We start from the raw sequence: 15,706 nt of genomic DNA on the forward strand, positions 1-15,706 counted from the left end.
TGGGTTATCCTAGTGCGTTTTCCAATTACAGCACTAGAGCGCATTGTGCGGCATAATGCTCAACGTTGAATGTTCCAACTACAGCAACGCTTCGCACAATTGAGCACTCTCAAAACGAATGCTCTCGCGTGCTTCTCGCAATAAATACCAACACAGTGACAGAAAATTGACCAGTGTTTTTCTATAAGTTGTCATTTATCGAAATTTTCGTTAGTAAATATTATTGGCATTGTGCGGCACTGAGTCGCATAATGCTCTGTAATTGGAAAACGCACCTAATGAAGCCTCTAGACTTCTTATCTGTGAACATAAAATACAAAGTCTAAAAGTCTTCCTTATCTGTGCCTGTGGTGAATATAATATTGTTATCTTGGCCTAAAGGTCTAGATACCAGGCCATAAACTCCAAAAAAAAAAAAAAAATTTTGTTATTTGTAAGCGTAGGTTGTTTTCTAGTTAAATTTGTAAACGCATTTAAGTGTGGTAAAATCCCAATTGAAGCAACGAAATGATTGCAATATAAGTCTAAGTAACAATTTTTTTGCAATCTACGTTTGTGGAAACAGCGTACCCTCTACGAACTATGAATTTATCAGGTGAGCCCAACTCTTGTAGTAATTTAAGTTAAGAATCTATTATTCTTCTTTAACTTAATGTTTTTCCTTATTAGATCCTTCAGATGGTGGATCCAGCAGCGATGAGAGTTCCATCCCGGCAAAACGCCGACGATCAGATACCTTTGGTGCTTCCTCTACAACCTCTCACGGCTCTGGTATGTATCTAAAGCAATTGAAGTAGAACTGTATTGTACGGATATGGAAACAAATAAATATTTTAAATGATTATGTTAATTTAATAACCACCCAAATCTCATTGTGTATTAATTTCACCAATTACAGCTGTTCAAGATGATTCAGATAATGAAAATAAAGCATATGGTGATCGTACCTCAGATGTTGGGGAAGACAACAGTAATACTGGACTCACTGTGAAACCATTGCAAAGAAGTAGTAGGTTGAGTCAAAGTAGCTTGAGTGAAAATTGTTCTTCCCCCAATGACGGCTATATAGATGATTTTAGACCAGGATTTGATGACAATGATGAGGTTTCTATAAGACCTGGTTTCTGTGGCAGTGGAGAAAATTCATTTTATAATAAAGTACCAGAAGAGTTTACAAAAGATATTAATGATGCATTTAAAAGTGAATATTCAGAAAAATCTAAGAGAATAATGAGCAATATGGGTTATAAGCCTGGCAAAGGTTTAGGTAAATTTGAACATGGAAGAGTTGACCCCGTTCAGGCCTCAACACAAAAGGGTCGAAGGGGTTTAGGTTTGACTCCATCATTGGTAGGAGAAGTACCTACAGATTTTAAGTGGTCACCTGATGAAGCCAAAGCTGAAGCAAAAGAAGCAGTAGTAAGTATTTATAAATTTCAATAAGTGACTTATTATTGTGGTCACAAAAAAGAAACTAAAAATAATAAAAGTAACAAAGCTCAGACAAGAAGAGTTACACTTATTTTTTGTAAGAGCTTGCATTAGACAATTATTAAAAAAAGATAAGTGAAGTGAAGAAAAAAGAGATTTAGAAATGATATGAGTATGACTAACACTGAATGAGGTGTGAAGGTCACATTTTCATGTAACTTTTATTTATTAGTCTTCTTTATTAAACCATTTTTGGTTTGTAGGCCTTTAAGGTTTTAGCTTTAGTGCCTTTAACCTGACATAATTGTTTTACAAGGCAGCAGACACTGAACACTGACCCTGAGGAGGATCTCAGTGTTTAAAAAAAAGCCCAGCATTATAATTCAGTGTATAATGAAATGATTTCATAACTTTATACAGTAGAACCTCTATAAGTCGAACATCAAGGGAGACGCCAAAAAATTCGAGTTATAGAGTTTTCAACTTATGGAGGATTTCGACTTAGGCGGATTTTGATTCGACATAAAGAGTTTGAGGTTTATTCTTATTATTCTTACAGTATTTAAGTCGAAAACAAATGACTGGCTTAGCTAAATTTCAAAGGGAATCAAAATTGAACACCTGACACAAAGCAAGCAAACACGTGTTTCCATGAGTCATAAATTTATTATTGTATACTCCTAAAATGTTTTCTAAGAAACAATAGTGTACTCACATTGTCGGCAAGTTCTTAAAGTCGGTAACTTATTTTTGTTCGAACAATAGAGATAATAAATTCCAAATGATCAAGTTGTAAAGGTTGTAAAATAAAAAGTTCCTATGTTCGAGATACAGAGGTCAAATTTAATTTTTCGAGTTATAGAGTGAAAATATGTACCAAAATGGCTTGCAGGGACTCGGTGATTATTTCGATTAACAGAGGGTCAAGATTTCAAGTAATGGAGGTTTTGGTGTTTTAAGGGAAGGGAACAAAACATTTTTTCGAGATTTGGAGGTTTTTGACTTATCGAGGTTCGACTTAACGAGGTTCTACTGTATTAACTATGAGTGTTTTATTTTCTTGTAAGAGTAATTATTTGCTTTTTAAAGGTCTGGCTGCCGCCCCCTCCTATTGAAACCTTATCTGGAGATATTTTAGAGGAATGGTTAACAAAAGGGCCAAAAAAACTAAGCATAGATAATGAAACACAGTTTGTGGATCCAAACATTCTACAGGGTATTTTGAATGCTAAGGTAATCAACCATAAATAAGTCCCTGTCAACTATCCAAATTGCTTTTATTTATTTTATATTGTTTAATTTGCATAATTTTTTAGACAATATTTGACACATTAGATGATGAAGATTTGAGAAATGCAAGGTTTCGAAGCAATCCATATGAAACAATTGGATCTGTTATATTTTTAAACAGAGCAGCTGTCAAAATGGCTAACATTGATGCTGTATTTGATTATATGTTCACCAATCCTAAAAAAGAAAATGGGGAACCAATGATTACTGATAAGGATATATTATATTTTGCTGATGTCTGTGCTGGACCTGGTGGATTTTCTGAATATGTTTTATTTAGAAAGAGTTGGACAGCCAAAGGTAATGTTCTTACCTTAATACATATTATACAGAAGAAGTATTGATCTATATCATTTTAGGAAATACATATGTATAAATTGGAAAAAGATGGTGATAATATATAATAAAAAGTAATATAAATGGCAACTAAGTTAGTGTATAATAAAAAATATTTAATTGAATGTGTATTTAATTTCAGGATTTGGTTTTACTTTAAAAGGAGGAAATGATTTTAAACTCTTAGACTTCTATGCTGGTACTCCGGAGACATTCAATACATTTTATGGTGTGAAGGATGATGGCAACATTTTTGATCCTGCTAATTTGATGTCACTCAAAGATTATGTTTTAAATCAAACAGATGATAAGGGGGTGCACTTTCTAATGGCAGATGGGGTATATTACATAATTTAAATTTTTAATAATTGTCAGAAAAGCTGTGTGACTTGAAAACTACTTATTTTATATAAATAATGTGCAATCTGTATCTTTAGTATGGCTTCAAATATAGCTGTGACAATATTGTATGATATTTTCAGGGGTTTTCTGTGAGTGGTCAAGAAAATATTCAGGAAATATTATCAAAACAGTTATACCTATGCCAGTGTCTCGCTGCCTTGATGCTAGTGAGAACTGGTGGTCATTTTGTTGTGAAACTATTTGACGTTTTTACTAAATTTAGCGTTGGTCTTATTTATATTATGTACAGATGTTTTGAAAAAGGTAAGGCAATAAACATTTTTTTATTTAAACATCCTTGAAGGTCATCTACTGATATATACCTCTTGGGTACCGAAGCTCTGAGAGTTTATTTGGTCTTATTAATGTCATAAGTTTACCTGTTATTCAGACAATTGATATCTAATTTATTCTAACCCAATTTAATATCAAATATTTTGGAAATACTCTCAAAATTATATGTTACATTTCAGTGTGTATATTTAAACCGGTGACATCTCGGCCGGCCAATTCCGAGAGGTATCTAGTATGTAAGTGGAAAAAGGTGGGCACAGAGTCGGCTGAGCGACATTTGCAGTCAGTCAACTCAATGTTGTGGAGTGAGCTTGACAGAGAGGATGATATTACTGAATTGGTACCGTTGTCTGTGCTCATGGATGATCAGCCCTTTTTTGAGTATATATACAAGAGCAATTGTGTGTAAGTATAAGTAATATTTTGCTTAAATTAAACCTTCACTCTATATATAGTATGAACAACGAAACTCTTTAATTATAAAGATTTTCAACGCTTCTATCATTTATCAACATTACCAAAATTGTGGGCGATTAAAAAAGTAATATATATTATATTATATACAAGAAAACTTTTGTTTAAATCTGTTTAACTGTATTTAACATTTACAGATTGTACATTGTGTACAGATTGAGTAGGAAAAATTAAAAAAAAAAAAATTACCTCCTATAATTACCACCTATCCCTTCATTTCTCTAATAACTGATCACTCCTGTTCCCTTCGTATAGATCCAGCTTTTTCAATACCTCCTTCATTGTTACTGCTATTTGGTTGTGAATGTTCTGCCTGTTAGCCGTGCAGACCTCGCGCAGTAGGAAATCATTAATGTGTATGTATGTTTTTCCACAAATTTCTCGAAATCTAAGTCATATCGAGATGATCCTACACTATTGTTTTAACCAGCTATATCCATCTTAGGGAACGGTCCAAGTTTCATCAATATTGGTTCAGTAACACTTTTTCCCCTTACATTGTATTCAGGTATTTGAAGTCTGTTTAATTCTTGTTATTTATTTTTATGAATTAATGGCAAACTGGCCTGCCGCATAAGGTCGAGGTGAGAATTTAAGTCGGTAACTAAATAATAAATATATTGTATTACAGACTTGGAGAGAAACAGATCAAAAATCTACTGAAACTAGCGGAATTTAGTAAAAACAAAGAATTAAATGAGACATGTCAAGCTGAAATGAGAGAACAGTGTTTGCGGTTGTGGCAAGTAAGATTGATAGCATATGCACAATAATAATTTCATATACATGCGAAAGTAAAAATTTATTTTTAGAGCAGCAGTCTAATATTGTCTATGATTTAAATAAAAAGTCTTAACAGATATAAAAACCTTCTAATTCTCTAGACTATTAATAATAATGTCGTTAAGAAATTGTATTGAAAAGGATACAGTATTCTATATTATGTTGTCTTGCTCTAACATTTACTCCTTTACTCTGTGCCTCTCATCTGTATGAGATTACCATTTCCATGCCAACAAATATATTATTAAAACTATGCAGGAGTAGCAGAATACTTGAGACTGCAGTTTAATCATAGTAAATTGATTATTGCTGATTTAAAAAAAAATCCATAAATTTAAACTATATACATATATTATAGTACATCTCTCTTTTGATCATTTTTGTTCAAGCATTAAAATAAAATAGTTAATAATTTTGGTTATCAGATGTTCCCATTTCAATACTATTAACCTATTTGTGTGTACTCTAGCTAAGTTCACCAAGAGCTGCTTGTTTTATTATTAGTTATAAGATATATTTTTTTAATTAATTTTTTTTTAAATTGTAGAATTATCTAGGTATTGCATAGTTCTGTAGTATTAGTATTAACTATAAAAATAGAACATACATATATGTAGGAAAATAAAGAATCTTACAGGCAATGCAGGCATTGTAAAGCCTTAGCAAATCAAATTTGCATTTAGAGATAATTTTTACAGCTTCCTGACAAAGTGAGAACACAGCCTGAGCGTAAGGGACCAGATGAGACCATGTTAAGCATATTAGCTAAATTACCAAGGCCACCTGCGGACTCAAACAATGCATTTGCTTTTAAAAATGCAACCCTCAACAAACAGCCGATATATTTGGAGACCCCAGCGGATATGAAATTACTGAAAAACGCATACGATTGGCATTTTACATTCCTCACGAGTAGTAAAGGCAGTACTGATTTGAGGATTTTTATTGGTCAGTAATATTTTTGCTTTCCTTATTATTGCAAAATCGAATAAGCTCTAAATTAAATAAACGCTTATAAAGATTATTGTAAAAAGTTATTCTATGTTATACTTTTCATTATCTTAACTTATGTCCTTATGTCTGAGTCCCTAAGGGACTCCCCAGTTGTTAAAGAAAAAAAAAATCTTAAAATTCATGGATTGTTGAAGTGCGTGTTTAATAAAATGTTAAATGTCTTAAATCTAATAAAAAATACTTTGCAGGTTGTGGGGGCAAGCGTGTTTATCAATTAGACGGAACTAGCTGGAGAATTTTAGCTGACTTGCAAATAACACTACCTGCAAATACAATTTTGTATGGAGAGGTAAAATTTTTTTAAATTTCTACTATCTTAATTCTAAATACCTTTAACACAAAAATTTATCTACATCTTACTTATTTAAGGAAGAGATGGGTGTTTAACGATAAAAGAACTGTCTATTTGTATTGTATTTATTGCAGATAGTTAAAGAATGCCGTGGCCAAAGCATGCGACAAATGCACACTAAGGCACTACACGTCATAGATGCTCTGATGTTAGGAGGAAAAGATATATCAAATCTACCACTATCAGCTCGGTAACTATTTATTGATGTAATATTGAGATTTTATAAATGTATATATTGAAATTTAGTTATTAAAACAAAATATTATATTATTAAACAAATGATTAAGTATTTTATTTACTGAAAAAAATATTTGAATCTTATTGCAACGATGTTCTGCCGTCGTTTTACCCTTGATATTTCACTTTAATTTAGTTTTTGCTGTATTCTATTTAATTATAAACAGATCTGCCTCCTAATTCTGGAAGTGTGGAATGTTTGAAAGTGGTATTTAGTTCCTCTTTTTGTTTCAGAGTTAATCAATGCTCTCTATTTTGTACTGCATTGGAAAAACATTTGTGTACACCGGGCTTACCAATAAGATGTAAACGTTTCTTCAATTTAGAGTTATTTTCAACAGCAATAGCCAATTTAGAGTATCGGTCAATGAAAAGAATACGAAAAGCTGTGACTATGGACATACCTAAGCGTAATAACAGAGATGATATGTTCTATGTTGTTGGCTCTTTGCTCTTTATAAGAGAAGTGAGAGGTACTAATGAACATATCCATTTTTTTAATTGTAGAACACCATCCCCAAAGACACATTTTGATGCTTATATTAGCAGTTATAAACAAGGACACCAAGTGATAGATCAGGCATACACATAAATCCAACTTGTTTGTTTAAATTTAATACATGATGTTATGACTGACACAAACATACTGTTAAGGGATTGAAGTCCATTATATTTTTTTCGAATGATAAATCACTGTTATTTTTAATATACAATTGTTTTTCTTTTTAGAACCATGGTCAGGTCAAATGTCAAAATCAAGAGGTTTAAAATATTATTTCCGCATGGACAAAGATGGTAAACGGTACAGTGAGTATGAAATTCCTGATGATGCTGCATTGGATATGATATCTGCATACAAGAATAGGATTATGTGGTCCTGGGGTGATGCTGCCAATGCCATTTTCGATGGTCAGGTACAAAATGGGGTGTCCAGAACGGATATGGAAGTATATGTTGCTCGTAATATTGACAGATAACTTACTATAAGTGTATAGTTGTTTTATACATTATATTGCATAAGTGAAAGTAAATGTTTTTTTTATTTTAAATAATCAAAGTTTAATAATAAATGTGTATAATTAACAAACATATATATTTTTTTAATGACGCCCATTCCCAATGCTGTTTAATGTATAGGGGTAAGAAATGCAAAGAGATTTTAAATATGTATATTAAGAAAACTAATTTAACAAAAAGAAAAAGAGAGTCATATGGCCTGGATGTTTCATGTTACGTGGGAAATTTATCCATAGTTTTTATTTTAATTTTTAATTTAAAAGTAACCGTTATTTAATCAAGACAAAAATGTTTAAATCATATTTAAACATTAGATTCCTAGTTAAAATTAATGATTGTCAAAGTAAACTCTTACCTATCCCTTGTGGAGTACCCCAGGGATCAATATTGGGCCCATTATTGTTATTAATTTATTTAAATGACATACAACACCTTAACTTGCATGGACAGATAACTTTGTATGCGGATGATGCCCGTCTCCTATACAGTGGTTCATCTGTGCATGATATAATTTCTCGAGTGCAAAAAGACCTTGACCATGTATACTTATGGTTTCAGTGGAAATTGCTAACTATCAACATTGCTAAAACATCGTACTTAATTTTTAAACCTAATAATGTTAAAATTCCACAACATTCGCCTACAACAATAAATAAAGTACCACTAATTGAAAAGAACAGCGAAAAATATCTTGGATTATATATTGACAATAACTTAACATGGACAACGCACATAAATCATTTAATGGAACTGGAACCTCTTACAGAAGATAATTTAGATCTTATGTAAGAGGTTCTCTTAGATACATAGTTCGAAGACTCGTAAAGTCTTCATATTTATAATTATTTTGCAAAATCACACCTTTACCTTATTGAAATTTGGGGAGCCGCGACTAAAACTAACATTTTTGATTTTCATCTTCAAATTGCTCAAAATAAAGTATAAAATAAGGTTGTTCATTACCCATACTTAGTTCTACACAAAAAATATACAGTGGAATAAAACTCATGAATATAAAACAATTATTTCAATACAATACCAGCTTATTAATCTACAAATTTTTATTGACTATAATATACACACTAACATTACTTTCACTAAAATAAATCAAATTCATGAGCGCAGTTCACGAAGCCCTCATCTAATTCTACCTAAGTATAGAACCAAGTTCTACTTCGCTAATTCATCCTTGAAGCTCTTGAATGACCCACGATGTGATAAATTGTATCTTTATTCTTTTGTATATAACTTCTCGTGTAAGTGTACTAACCACTAGACCAATGACGACTTATTGGTCTAGTGGTTAGTACCCCTGACTGCGAATCCATGGGTCCCGGGTTCGATCCCCGGCTGAGACGAACATCGATGTGATGAGCATTTGGTGTTGTTCTTAGGTCTTGGGTGTTTAAATATGTATTTATATGTCTATCTATCTATGTATGTATATCCGTAGCCTATTACCCATAACACAATCTTCACCAGCTTAGCATGGAACTCGGTCAATTGGTGTGAATTGTCTTTAAAAAAAAAGTGACTATTGTCTGTAATGAGAATAATTCTAACGTAGCTTTTCTACATTGGTTTTTTTATAGTCTGTGGCGTCAAAAATGACTAGCTGTGAATAATTTTATGCTCTTGTCAATATTGTCAAAAATTTCGCGCGAATTATTGTTTACTGACAGTTAAAAACAATTAAATACGGCCCACGAGCCACACACACACTTTTCTTTTACATAAAATTAAATATTACTAAATTTTCCATTTATGAATGTGGTCTAGTAGTAAATGTAATTGAAAAGGATAGAACATTACTTAATAAAATTGTCGTATAAGTACCATCATATTTCTTAAAGAATAGGAATTAATAAAAATCATGACTGTGGGACAGACGGCAATAAATTTACCATGGTTCGTATTAAGTTATTCCAAAGTAACTAAATAAATTTATAACATATGCATTTTTGTTATATAGAAATTATAATGATACTAACTAACTATTTACAGGGTAGAAAAGTATCGACCATCAAAACTAGACGATTTGGTTTCGCACGATGATATTGTAAAAACTAGTAAGCATTTTTATTTTTTAAATACTTTGTTGGAACTAAATACCAAATAATAACATGTATATTTTTAGTTAACCAGTTTATGAAGGAAAACCAACTACCTCATTTATTGTTCTATGGCCCTCCAGGCACAGGAAAGACGTCTACAATACTAGCTTGTGCTAAACAGATGTACACACCCCAACAATTCAATTCAATGGTAAGATACTTTTTAACTTAAATATTCTTGTGTTTATTCCATAAAACTGTTCCTTGGCATTAAGTTTTGCTATAAAAATATTGAATTTAGTAATATTCAAACAATATTTGAATATATTGTGAAGTCTTTGAGAAATTGAATTTCTTGTTAAATACTTTCTTAATTGACTATAAAATTACTGAAGCTAATAGCTACTAGTTTGTTTTATAATAATAAAACTTTAAATAACAACAGTGATTTCATTTGAGTGAATTAGCTTAAAGTAAATTTTTATAGGTTTTAGAATTAAATGCTTCTGATGATCGAGGTATTGGAATAGTAAGAGGGCAAATATTAAGCTTTGCTTCAACAAGAACAATCTTTAAAGCAGGACCCAAACTTATAATTCTTGACGAAGCTGATGCTATGACTAATGATGCTCAAAATGCTTTGCGAAGAAGTAAGTTGATGATAATGTTATATGAATATCAGTAACTTTTTGTAGCATAGTGATTAAATGTGATCCATTTTAAAAACATTATAATATAAATTGTTATAAAATATATATATAAAAGTCAAATTTTGATTAGTAATTCCATTACATTGATAAATGAGAGATAATTTTTTGCATATACTTTCATGTTGGTTATTTGGATGGAACTAAAAATGTATTATAGATATATAAACTCAGCATGAAGGGTTTTATGGTTACTATGGAGATTAGTAGGTACAACATATGTTAAAATAGAATATTTAAAACTAGACATGTGATACAAGAAATGGTAATAATACTCTGTAATGTCTGATAATGAAGATGACGTGCAAGGTAAAACAATAAAAATTACCCTTGTTGGTGATCCTGGGACTGGTAAAGTAAGTAAAAAATAACAATATTTTTATTTGTATATAGCTGAACTAGCTTTTTATTTGCGACCGCTTTTAGTGTTTGCTATCCTCGAAAATAAGGTTTATTGTTAGGATTCATTATTATTGTTATGTTGTGTTTAAAGTTAAATATAATCAACAGACAAGCCTATGCAATAGATATCTTGGTGGTACTGGTACTACTAGCAGCACTCATGGAGCAGAGGTGACGGCAGGGCAGTGCCTAGGCCTTCGCCCTCCTATCCCATTACAACTGTGTGACGTTGCGGGGAATGCTTTAAATACACCTATGCTTACTAATTACCTTTATGCTTCAGATGTAAGTAATTTATAATTTAAATTTGGTCTTATGTACATTTAGTTGTATTTTACTTTAATATGCTTTTAAAAGTGTTTTGAGTAATATCTATTCTGTTAGTGTAAAGACGGCCTAAGTTTTTAGAGTAAATGTATACAAATGGCATTTATTATTTACAGATAATAATATTTGTTTATGATTTAACCAATTTACAAAGTTTTGAGAACTTGGACAAATGGATTACATCTGTTAATGAGATTAACAAAGACGAAGTTAAGAAACCATTGATGGCTCTTTTCGGTAACAAATCAGATTTAGAGCACCAGAGGGCAGTGAGATTGTCCAGTGTACAGAAGTTTTCTTCCCAACATTTGCTTGACCATTTCAAGGGTTCCTCTAGGACTGGAGAAATGGTATTTATTAATTTGATAGTTTTTTGCAAGCTTTGAGAAAATTAAACATTGTTGAGCATACACATACACATTACTCTATTCAACTATTTATATTCAAAACATCAAAAATGAAATACGGCTAGAGGGGTAAGAACTTAAAGAAAATTAAACTATTTTTAAATAAATCTTATATTAAGTAACTTAATTGGGAATTGATAGGCAACGTAACCTTATCGCCTTATTATATAATTGAGGTTTAGTTTAGTAAATAGTAGTAAAACTTATAACTTTTATCTACCTCGTAAGCAAATATAAAAATTATTCTATTTTAGGTAAACGATGCGTTTACGACTGTTGTGGCTCGTGTCCAAGGCACAAAAGCCAGGTTGATATTGGCGCCAGATAGAAAATCCCCGTTTATATACGAAAGTCCAAAGCCCAACGATCAAGCTGGCTTCCCTCTCATAATGAACAGAAAAGCATTGCGGAAACATCAAAGGAAGGAGTCTTCTGTCTGCGTATTGCAATAATAAAAACTAATACATATAGATTTGTTTTTTTTTTCAACTAACTAAAAAGTGTAAATGTAAACTTTTCAGTGATTGAATTTTTATTCTTATTAAAATGTTTTGCTTCTTAAGAAATACAGTAACATGACTTTTCGGGTTTCATAATATGTTTATGTTCATAACAATATCATTTTATGAAAAGATTTCAGTAACGTGTTTGTTACCACAGTTAGGAAGTTCTTGCGATACAAAGTGAACTTTTACCATGCTAACAAATTTCGTAATTTCTAAGGGATTGGTAGAATGTGCTTCTAAGTTTAAAGTGACAGTCAAGAACGATGTAAATGATGCACAACCAGGGTTATTAATAACATCGTCATGCTCACTTAAATGTCATTGCTTGTGGCGGCGTCCATGGGTCGGGTTGTCTCTCTCTCTAAAATATGGCGAGGGGGCCGATGGCTGGCCATGCGTCATGCTCGTGAACGGGTGCTGCTTGTGGTGACTGGTCGTACTTGAATTCGTGTATGCGTGTTGGTTATTTCGACTATGTGTTTGCGTGTTGTTCCCACGAGAATGTAAGTGCGTGCTCCTATTTCACCATGCCGCCTGCTGATAGAGAATCTTTGTTTTTAATTTATGATATTATTATTACTTAAAATGTCACATGGGACATGGTGTAATGGTTGCAGCTCCTTACAAACATTTTGTAAAACAAAAAAATAGCGATTAAAAAGAGTGGCGGAGAGTTTATTGCCAGTTCTTCTCTCCCGTTCTACGCCCTTGATTTGAGAACTGGCAGTAATTGTAAAATTTGAAGCATTAATATGTATTTCTTTACTGACGAGCCATAAGTGTAAATTATGTTACCTATATGATTAAATGATTTTTTACTTTTACTTTTACATCTTAGCAAATCTTAACAGTACTGTAATAATTATTATATAAAACTATTATATATACGAAATGTATAGTCGCCATATACAGTTATGAAATTTTTATGTATGTTTCCAGTTATCGAGAAGTACACGGAAAATGTGAGATTTTGCATAATTTGCAACTACTTGGGTAAAATAATACCAGCGCTACAGTCGCGATGCACACGTTTTCGTTTCGCACCACTTCAGCAGAATCAGATAGTCCCTCGATTACAGGAAATTGTTGAAAAAGAGGGGTGAGTTTTAATTAATATATAGATTATTCGTAAATGTTTACCATTTATGTACAATGTTATAGTAATTCCAATAATTGTCACCTAAATTCAAATTTAATTATTTTTCGCGAGCCCTCTGGCATTGAGTGTCCATGCGCGGTATGACTTAACATCAGATGAAGCTCCAGCCCGTTTGCTCCCTGCTGTTTTAAAAAAAAAAGTTTTAAGTACAATATGATATTAAAGTGAATCTTTTTATAATATATCTGTTTTACAATTTCTGCTATATAAAATCTGCGAAAAATGAGTTTTTTAACGTATCTATAAGAAGATATGTATATCCATTAAGAAGTCTAATCTGTTGACAAATATTAAGTATGTACCAGCCCGCCCAGGCTGTACTGGCTTCCTCATGCTTTCTTATTAACGTGGCGATTACAGAAATCGTCGGAGTTACGCCCGGAGAGTATAGCCAGACTCATGCACACTCTTCAGCATTTTATATGCATAGCACTGATTTAGCATTAATTTATTTTATATACTCTGTTTAACGCAAATTGTTAATAAATAGTCTGTATTATATTGTATCGTATACATTGATTATTAATTTTATGTTGTCATAATTTTAGGGTAAAAATTTCAGACGACGGCATTAAGGCGTTATTGACACTCTCAGGTGGGGATATGCGAAAAGTACTAAACACATTACAAAGCACTTGGCTAGCGTATCGTGACGTCACGGAGGATAATGTGTACACTTGTGTTGGTCATCCTCTCCGTTCGGACATAAATAGCATACTCAATTGGCTACTTAATGAGAATGATTTCGCTACCTCATTTCAAAGTATCCTTTGAATTAACCATTGGTTTAACCAACTATCTCAGATCGTTTGAGATTTTTTATTAATATATTCACAGTGTGGTTTTGAAGGAACAAAGGCATAGATTTTGGTTACGTTTAAAGTTTGCATGGCTCGAATTGTTTTCAGAGATGTTATTTTTATTTCTTCTTTCTTTCCTATGTATGTATACAGTATCCAAAATTACCACATCACTGTATTCCTAATTAAAGTCTTTAACTGTGAATACCATTTTTTGTGAAGACAGGACGTGCACATACTTGGTTGTAAAATATTGAATACTTTTTATTTCATTTCTACTTTTTTTTTTATATTTCGAGAATCGTTTGTAGCCATCCAGCAATATTTTTTATTATCAAATATAAAAATACCAGTGTGACCAGTTTCTAAAAAATTAAATGTTAGAAAATAGGTAGTTAATTTTTTTCCTAGTATATAATAGCATTTAAAACAGCATATTTAACTTTGTATTTTTAATAAGTGGTGTTAAGACTACCAGTTCCTTATTTTATAATTTTGTTTTCTTATAAATAAAACAGATATCCAGGATTTGAAAATAGCGAAAGGTTTAGCGCTAGGCGATATATTGACGGAGATACACACCATAATTACAAGATGTAAGTTGATTAATTCCAAGTTTAAATAATATCTACTGCGACTTCATGCACATTTATTTAAAAATTTGAAATTCTATTCAACATGTAATACAAAATATTCGTAATTACTTTTTCTTTGAGCTTGTTATTAAGGTTTCGAATGACTAGAGTATGTATAAAATATCGTAACAGTTATATGATGACGAAAATTTTGCGAGAAACAGCGCTATGTTATAATTATTTATTTGTGTAAAGAGATCTCTTTCGATGTTAACATTTAAAACTATACTAATCCAATATTATTTAAAAAAATATTTTAATATAAGTTTTACTATATTTTTTGTATTATAACTTTAGTAAAGTTTTAATCGAATAGAATAAAAAAAATATACAATATTTGAGTTAAAATATTTAGAAAATTGCCTCTAATTTGTCCCTAGTGATTACACTGATTTTTAATGAGCCCGTAGTCACGGTTATTGAGGTGGGAGCTGCTCCAATATGCATACATACCTTAGATAACTAAATTCCTCCGGAAATATGACCCACTGTCTATAAACGTATCAAAATGCTTAACCGACGATATAATATTTTCAGTGCGATATATAAATACATATTATTCTCTTTTTTAGTAAAACTACCCCCAGAGGTGTTCATATCTTTGTTAATAAAGATGGCGGACTCCGAAGCGCGTCTTGCAAGCGGGTGTAGTGAGCGAATAGAACTGGCAGCCCTTATTGCTGCTTTTCAGCAGGCCAGAGAACAAGTCAATATAGACGACTTACTCTAAACAGACCCAAGGTTGAGAACTGAGAAGTAAAGCATCGGGAATCACTGTATTAATATTAAGGGGGTCGCTGTATTAATATTAGGATTTGTATTAAAACTCTTTTTTTGATAATATTGTGTAATTATTACCTACTTCAGACTACCTTAGAAGAAATAACTTTCGAACATACGAACAGAAGTGTAAAAATTACGTGAAACGCTTTGGGCTTACAGTTTAATTTTTAATATCATATGCGAGTTCTTTTCTTAGTTCTTCTCTTCAGGCTGCCATAATTTGACATGCTTGCTTATGACACGCTCTCACGTTTTTATTCTAGTATGCATAATCCGCAATTAAAATATATTTGCAT

The 15,706-nt window shown here is 31.7% G+C and overlaps 3 protein-coding genes across 5 annotated transcripts; all 3 read left to right on the plus strand.

The window, feature by feature from the left end:
- The first annotated feature begins 391 nt into the window (after positions 1-391).
- Positions 392-7,704, plus strand: LOC125049086 (cap-specific mRNA (nucleoside-2'-O-)-methyltransferase 1). 3 transcript variants are annotated; one of them, XM_047648171.1, is made up of 14 exons: positions 398-595; positions 670-771; positions 899-1,419; positions 2,521-2,664; positions 2,748-3,021; positions 3,200-3,396; positions 3,540-3,723; positions 3,933-4,158; positions 4,859-4,973; positions 5,709-5,958; positions 6,213-6,313; positions 6,451-6,566; positions 6,848-7,086; positions 7,343-7,704. In XM_047648171.1, exons 1-14 carry the CDS (start codon positions 583-585, stop codon positions 7,588-7,590), a joined length of 2,730 nt encoding a protein of 909 aa, XP_047504127.1. In that variant the 5' UTR covers positions 398-582; the 3' UTR covers positions 7,591-7,704. The 3 variants fall into 3 exon arrangements, with proteins under 3 accessions (XP_047504130.1, XP_047504128.1, XP_047504127.1); XM_047648172.1 differs by lacking the exons at positions 6,213-6,313; positions 6,451-6,566; positions 6,848-7,086; positions 7,343-7,704 and having other exon boundaries at positions 393-595; positions 5,694-5,802; XM_047648174.1 differs by lacking the exons at positions 3,540-3,723; positions 4,859-4,973; positions 5,709-5,958; ... (2 more) ...; positions 6,848-7,086; positions 7,343-7,704 and having other exon boundaries at positions 392-595; positions 3,933-4,045.
- Positions 7,705-9,296: 1,592 nt separating this feature from the next.
- LOC125049089 (replication factor C subunit 5) lies at positions 9,297-15,468 on the plus strand. The gene is made up of 8 exons (XM_047648184.1): positions 9,297-9,538; positions 9,635-9,699; positions 9,768-9,895; positions 10,172-10,334; positions 12,973-13,132; positions 13,741-13,955; positions 14,511-14,588; positions 15,200-15,468. The coding sequence occupies exons 1-8, from the start codon at positions 9,504-9,506 to the stop codon at positions 15,355-15,357; spliced, it is 1,002 nt and encodes a 333-aa protein (XP_047504140.1). The 5' UTR covers positions 9,297-9,503; the 3' UTR covers positions 15,358-15,468.
- Positions 10,358-11,995, plus strand: LOC125049091 (ras-related protein Rab-28-like). The gene is made up of 4 exons (XM_047648187.1): positions 10,358-10,747; positions 10,902-11,078; positions 11,237-11,470; positions 11,782-11,995. Exons 1-4 carry the CDS (start codon positions 10,673-10,675, stop codon positions 11,977-11,979), a joined length of 684 nt encoding a protein of 227 aa, XP_047504143.1. The 5' UTR covers positions 10,358-10,672; the 3' UTR covers positions 11,980-11,995.
- Positions 15,469-15,706: the final 238 nt, after the last annotated feature.

This window comes from Pieris napi, chromosome 4 (genome assembly GCF_905475465.1).
Source record: "Pieris napi chromosome 4, ilPieNapi1.2, whole genome shotgun sequence".
Lineage (NCBI taxonomy): Eukaryota > Metazoa > Arthropoda > Insecta > Lepidoptera > Pieridae > Pieris > Pieris napi.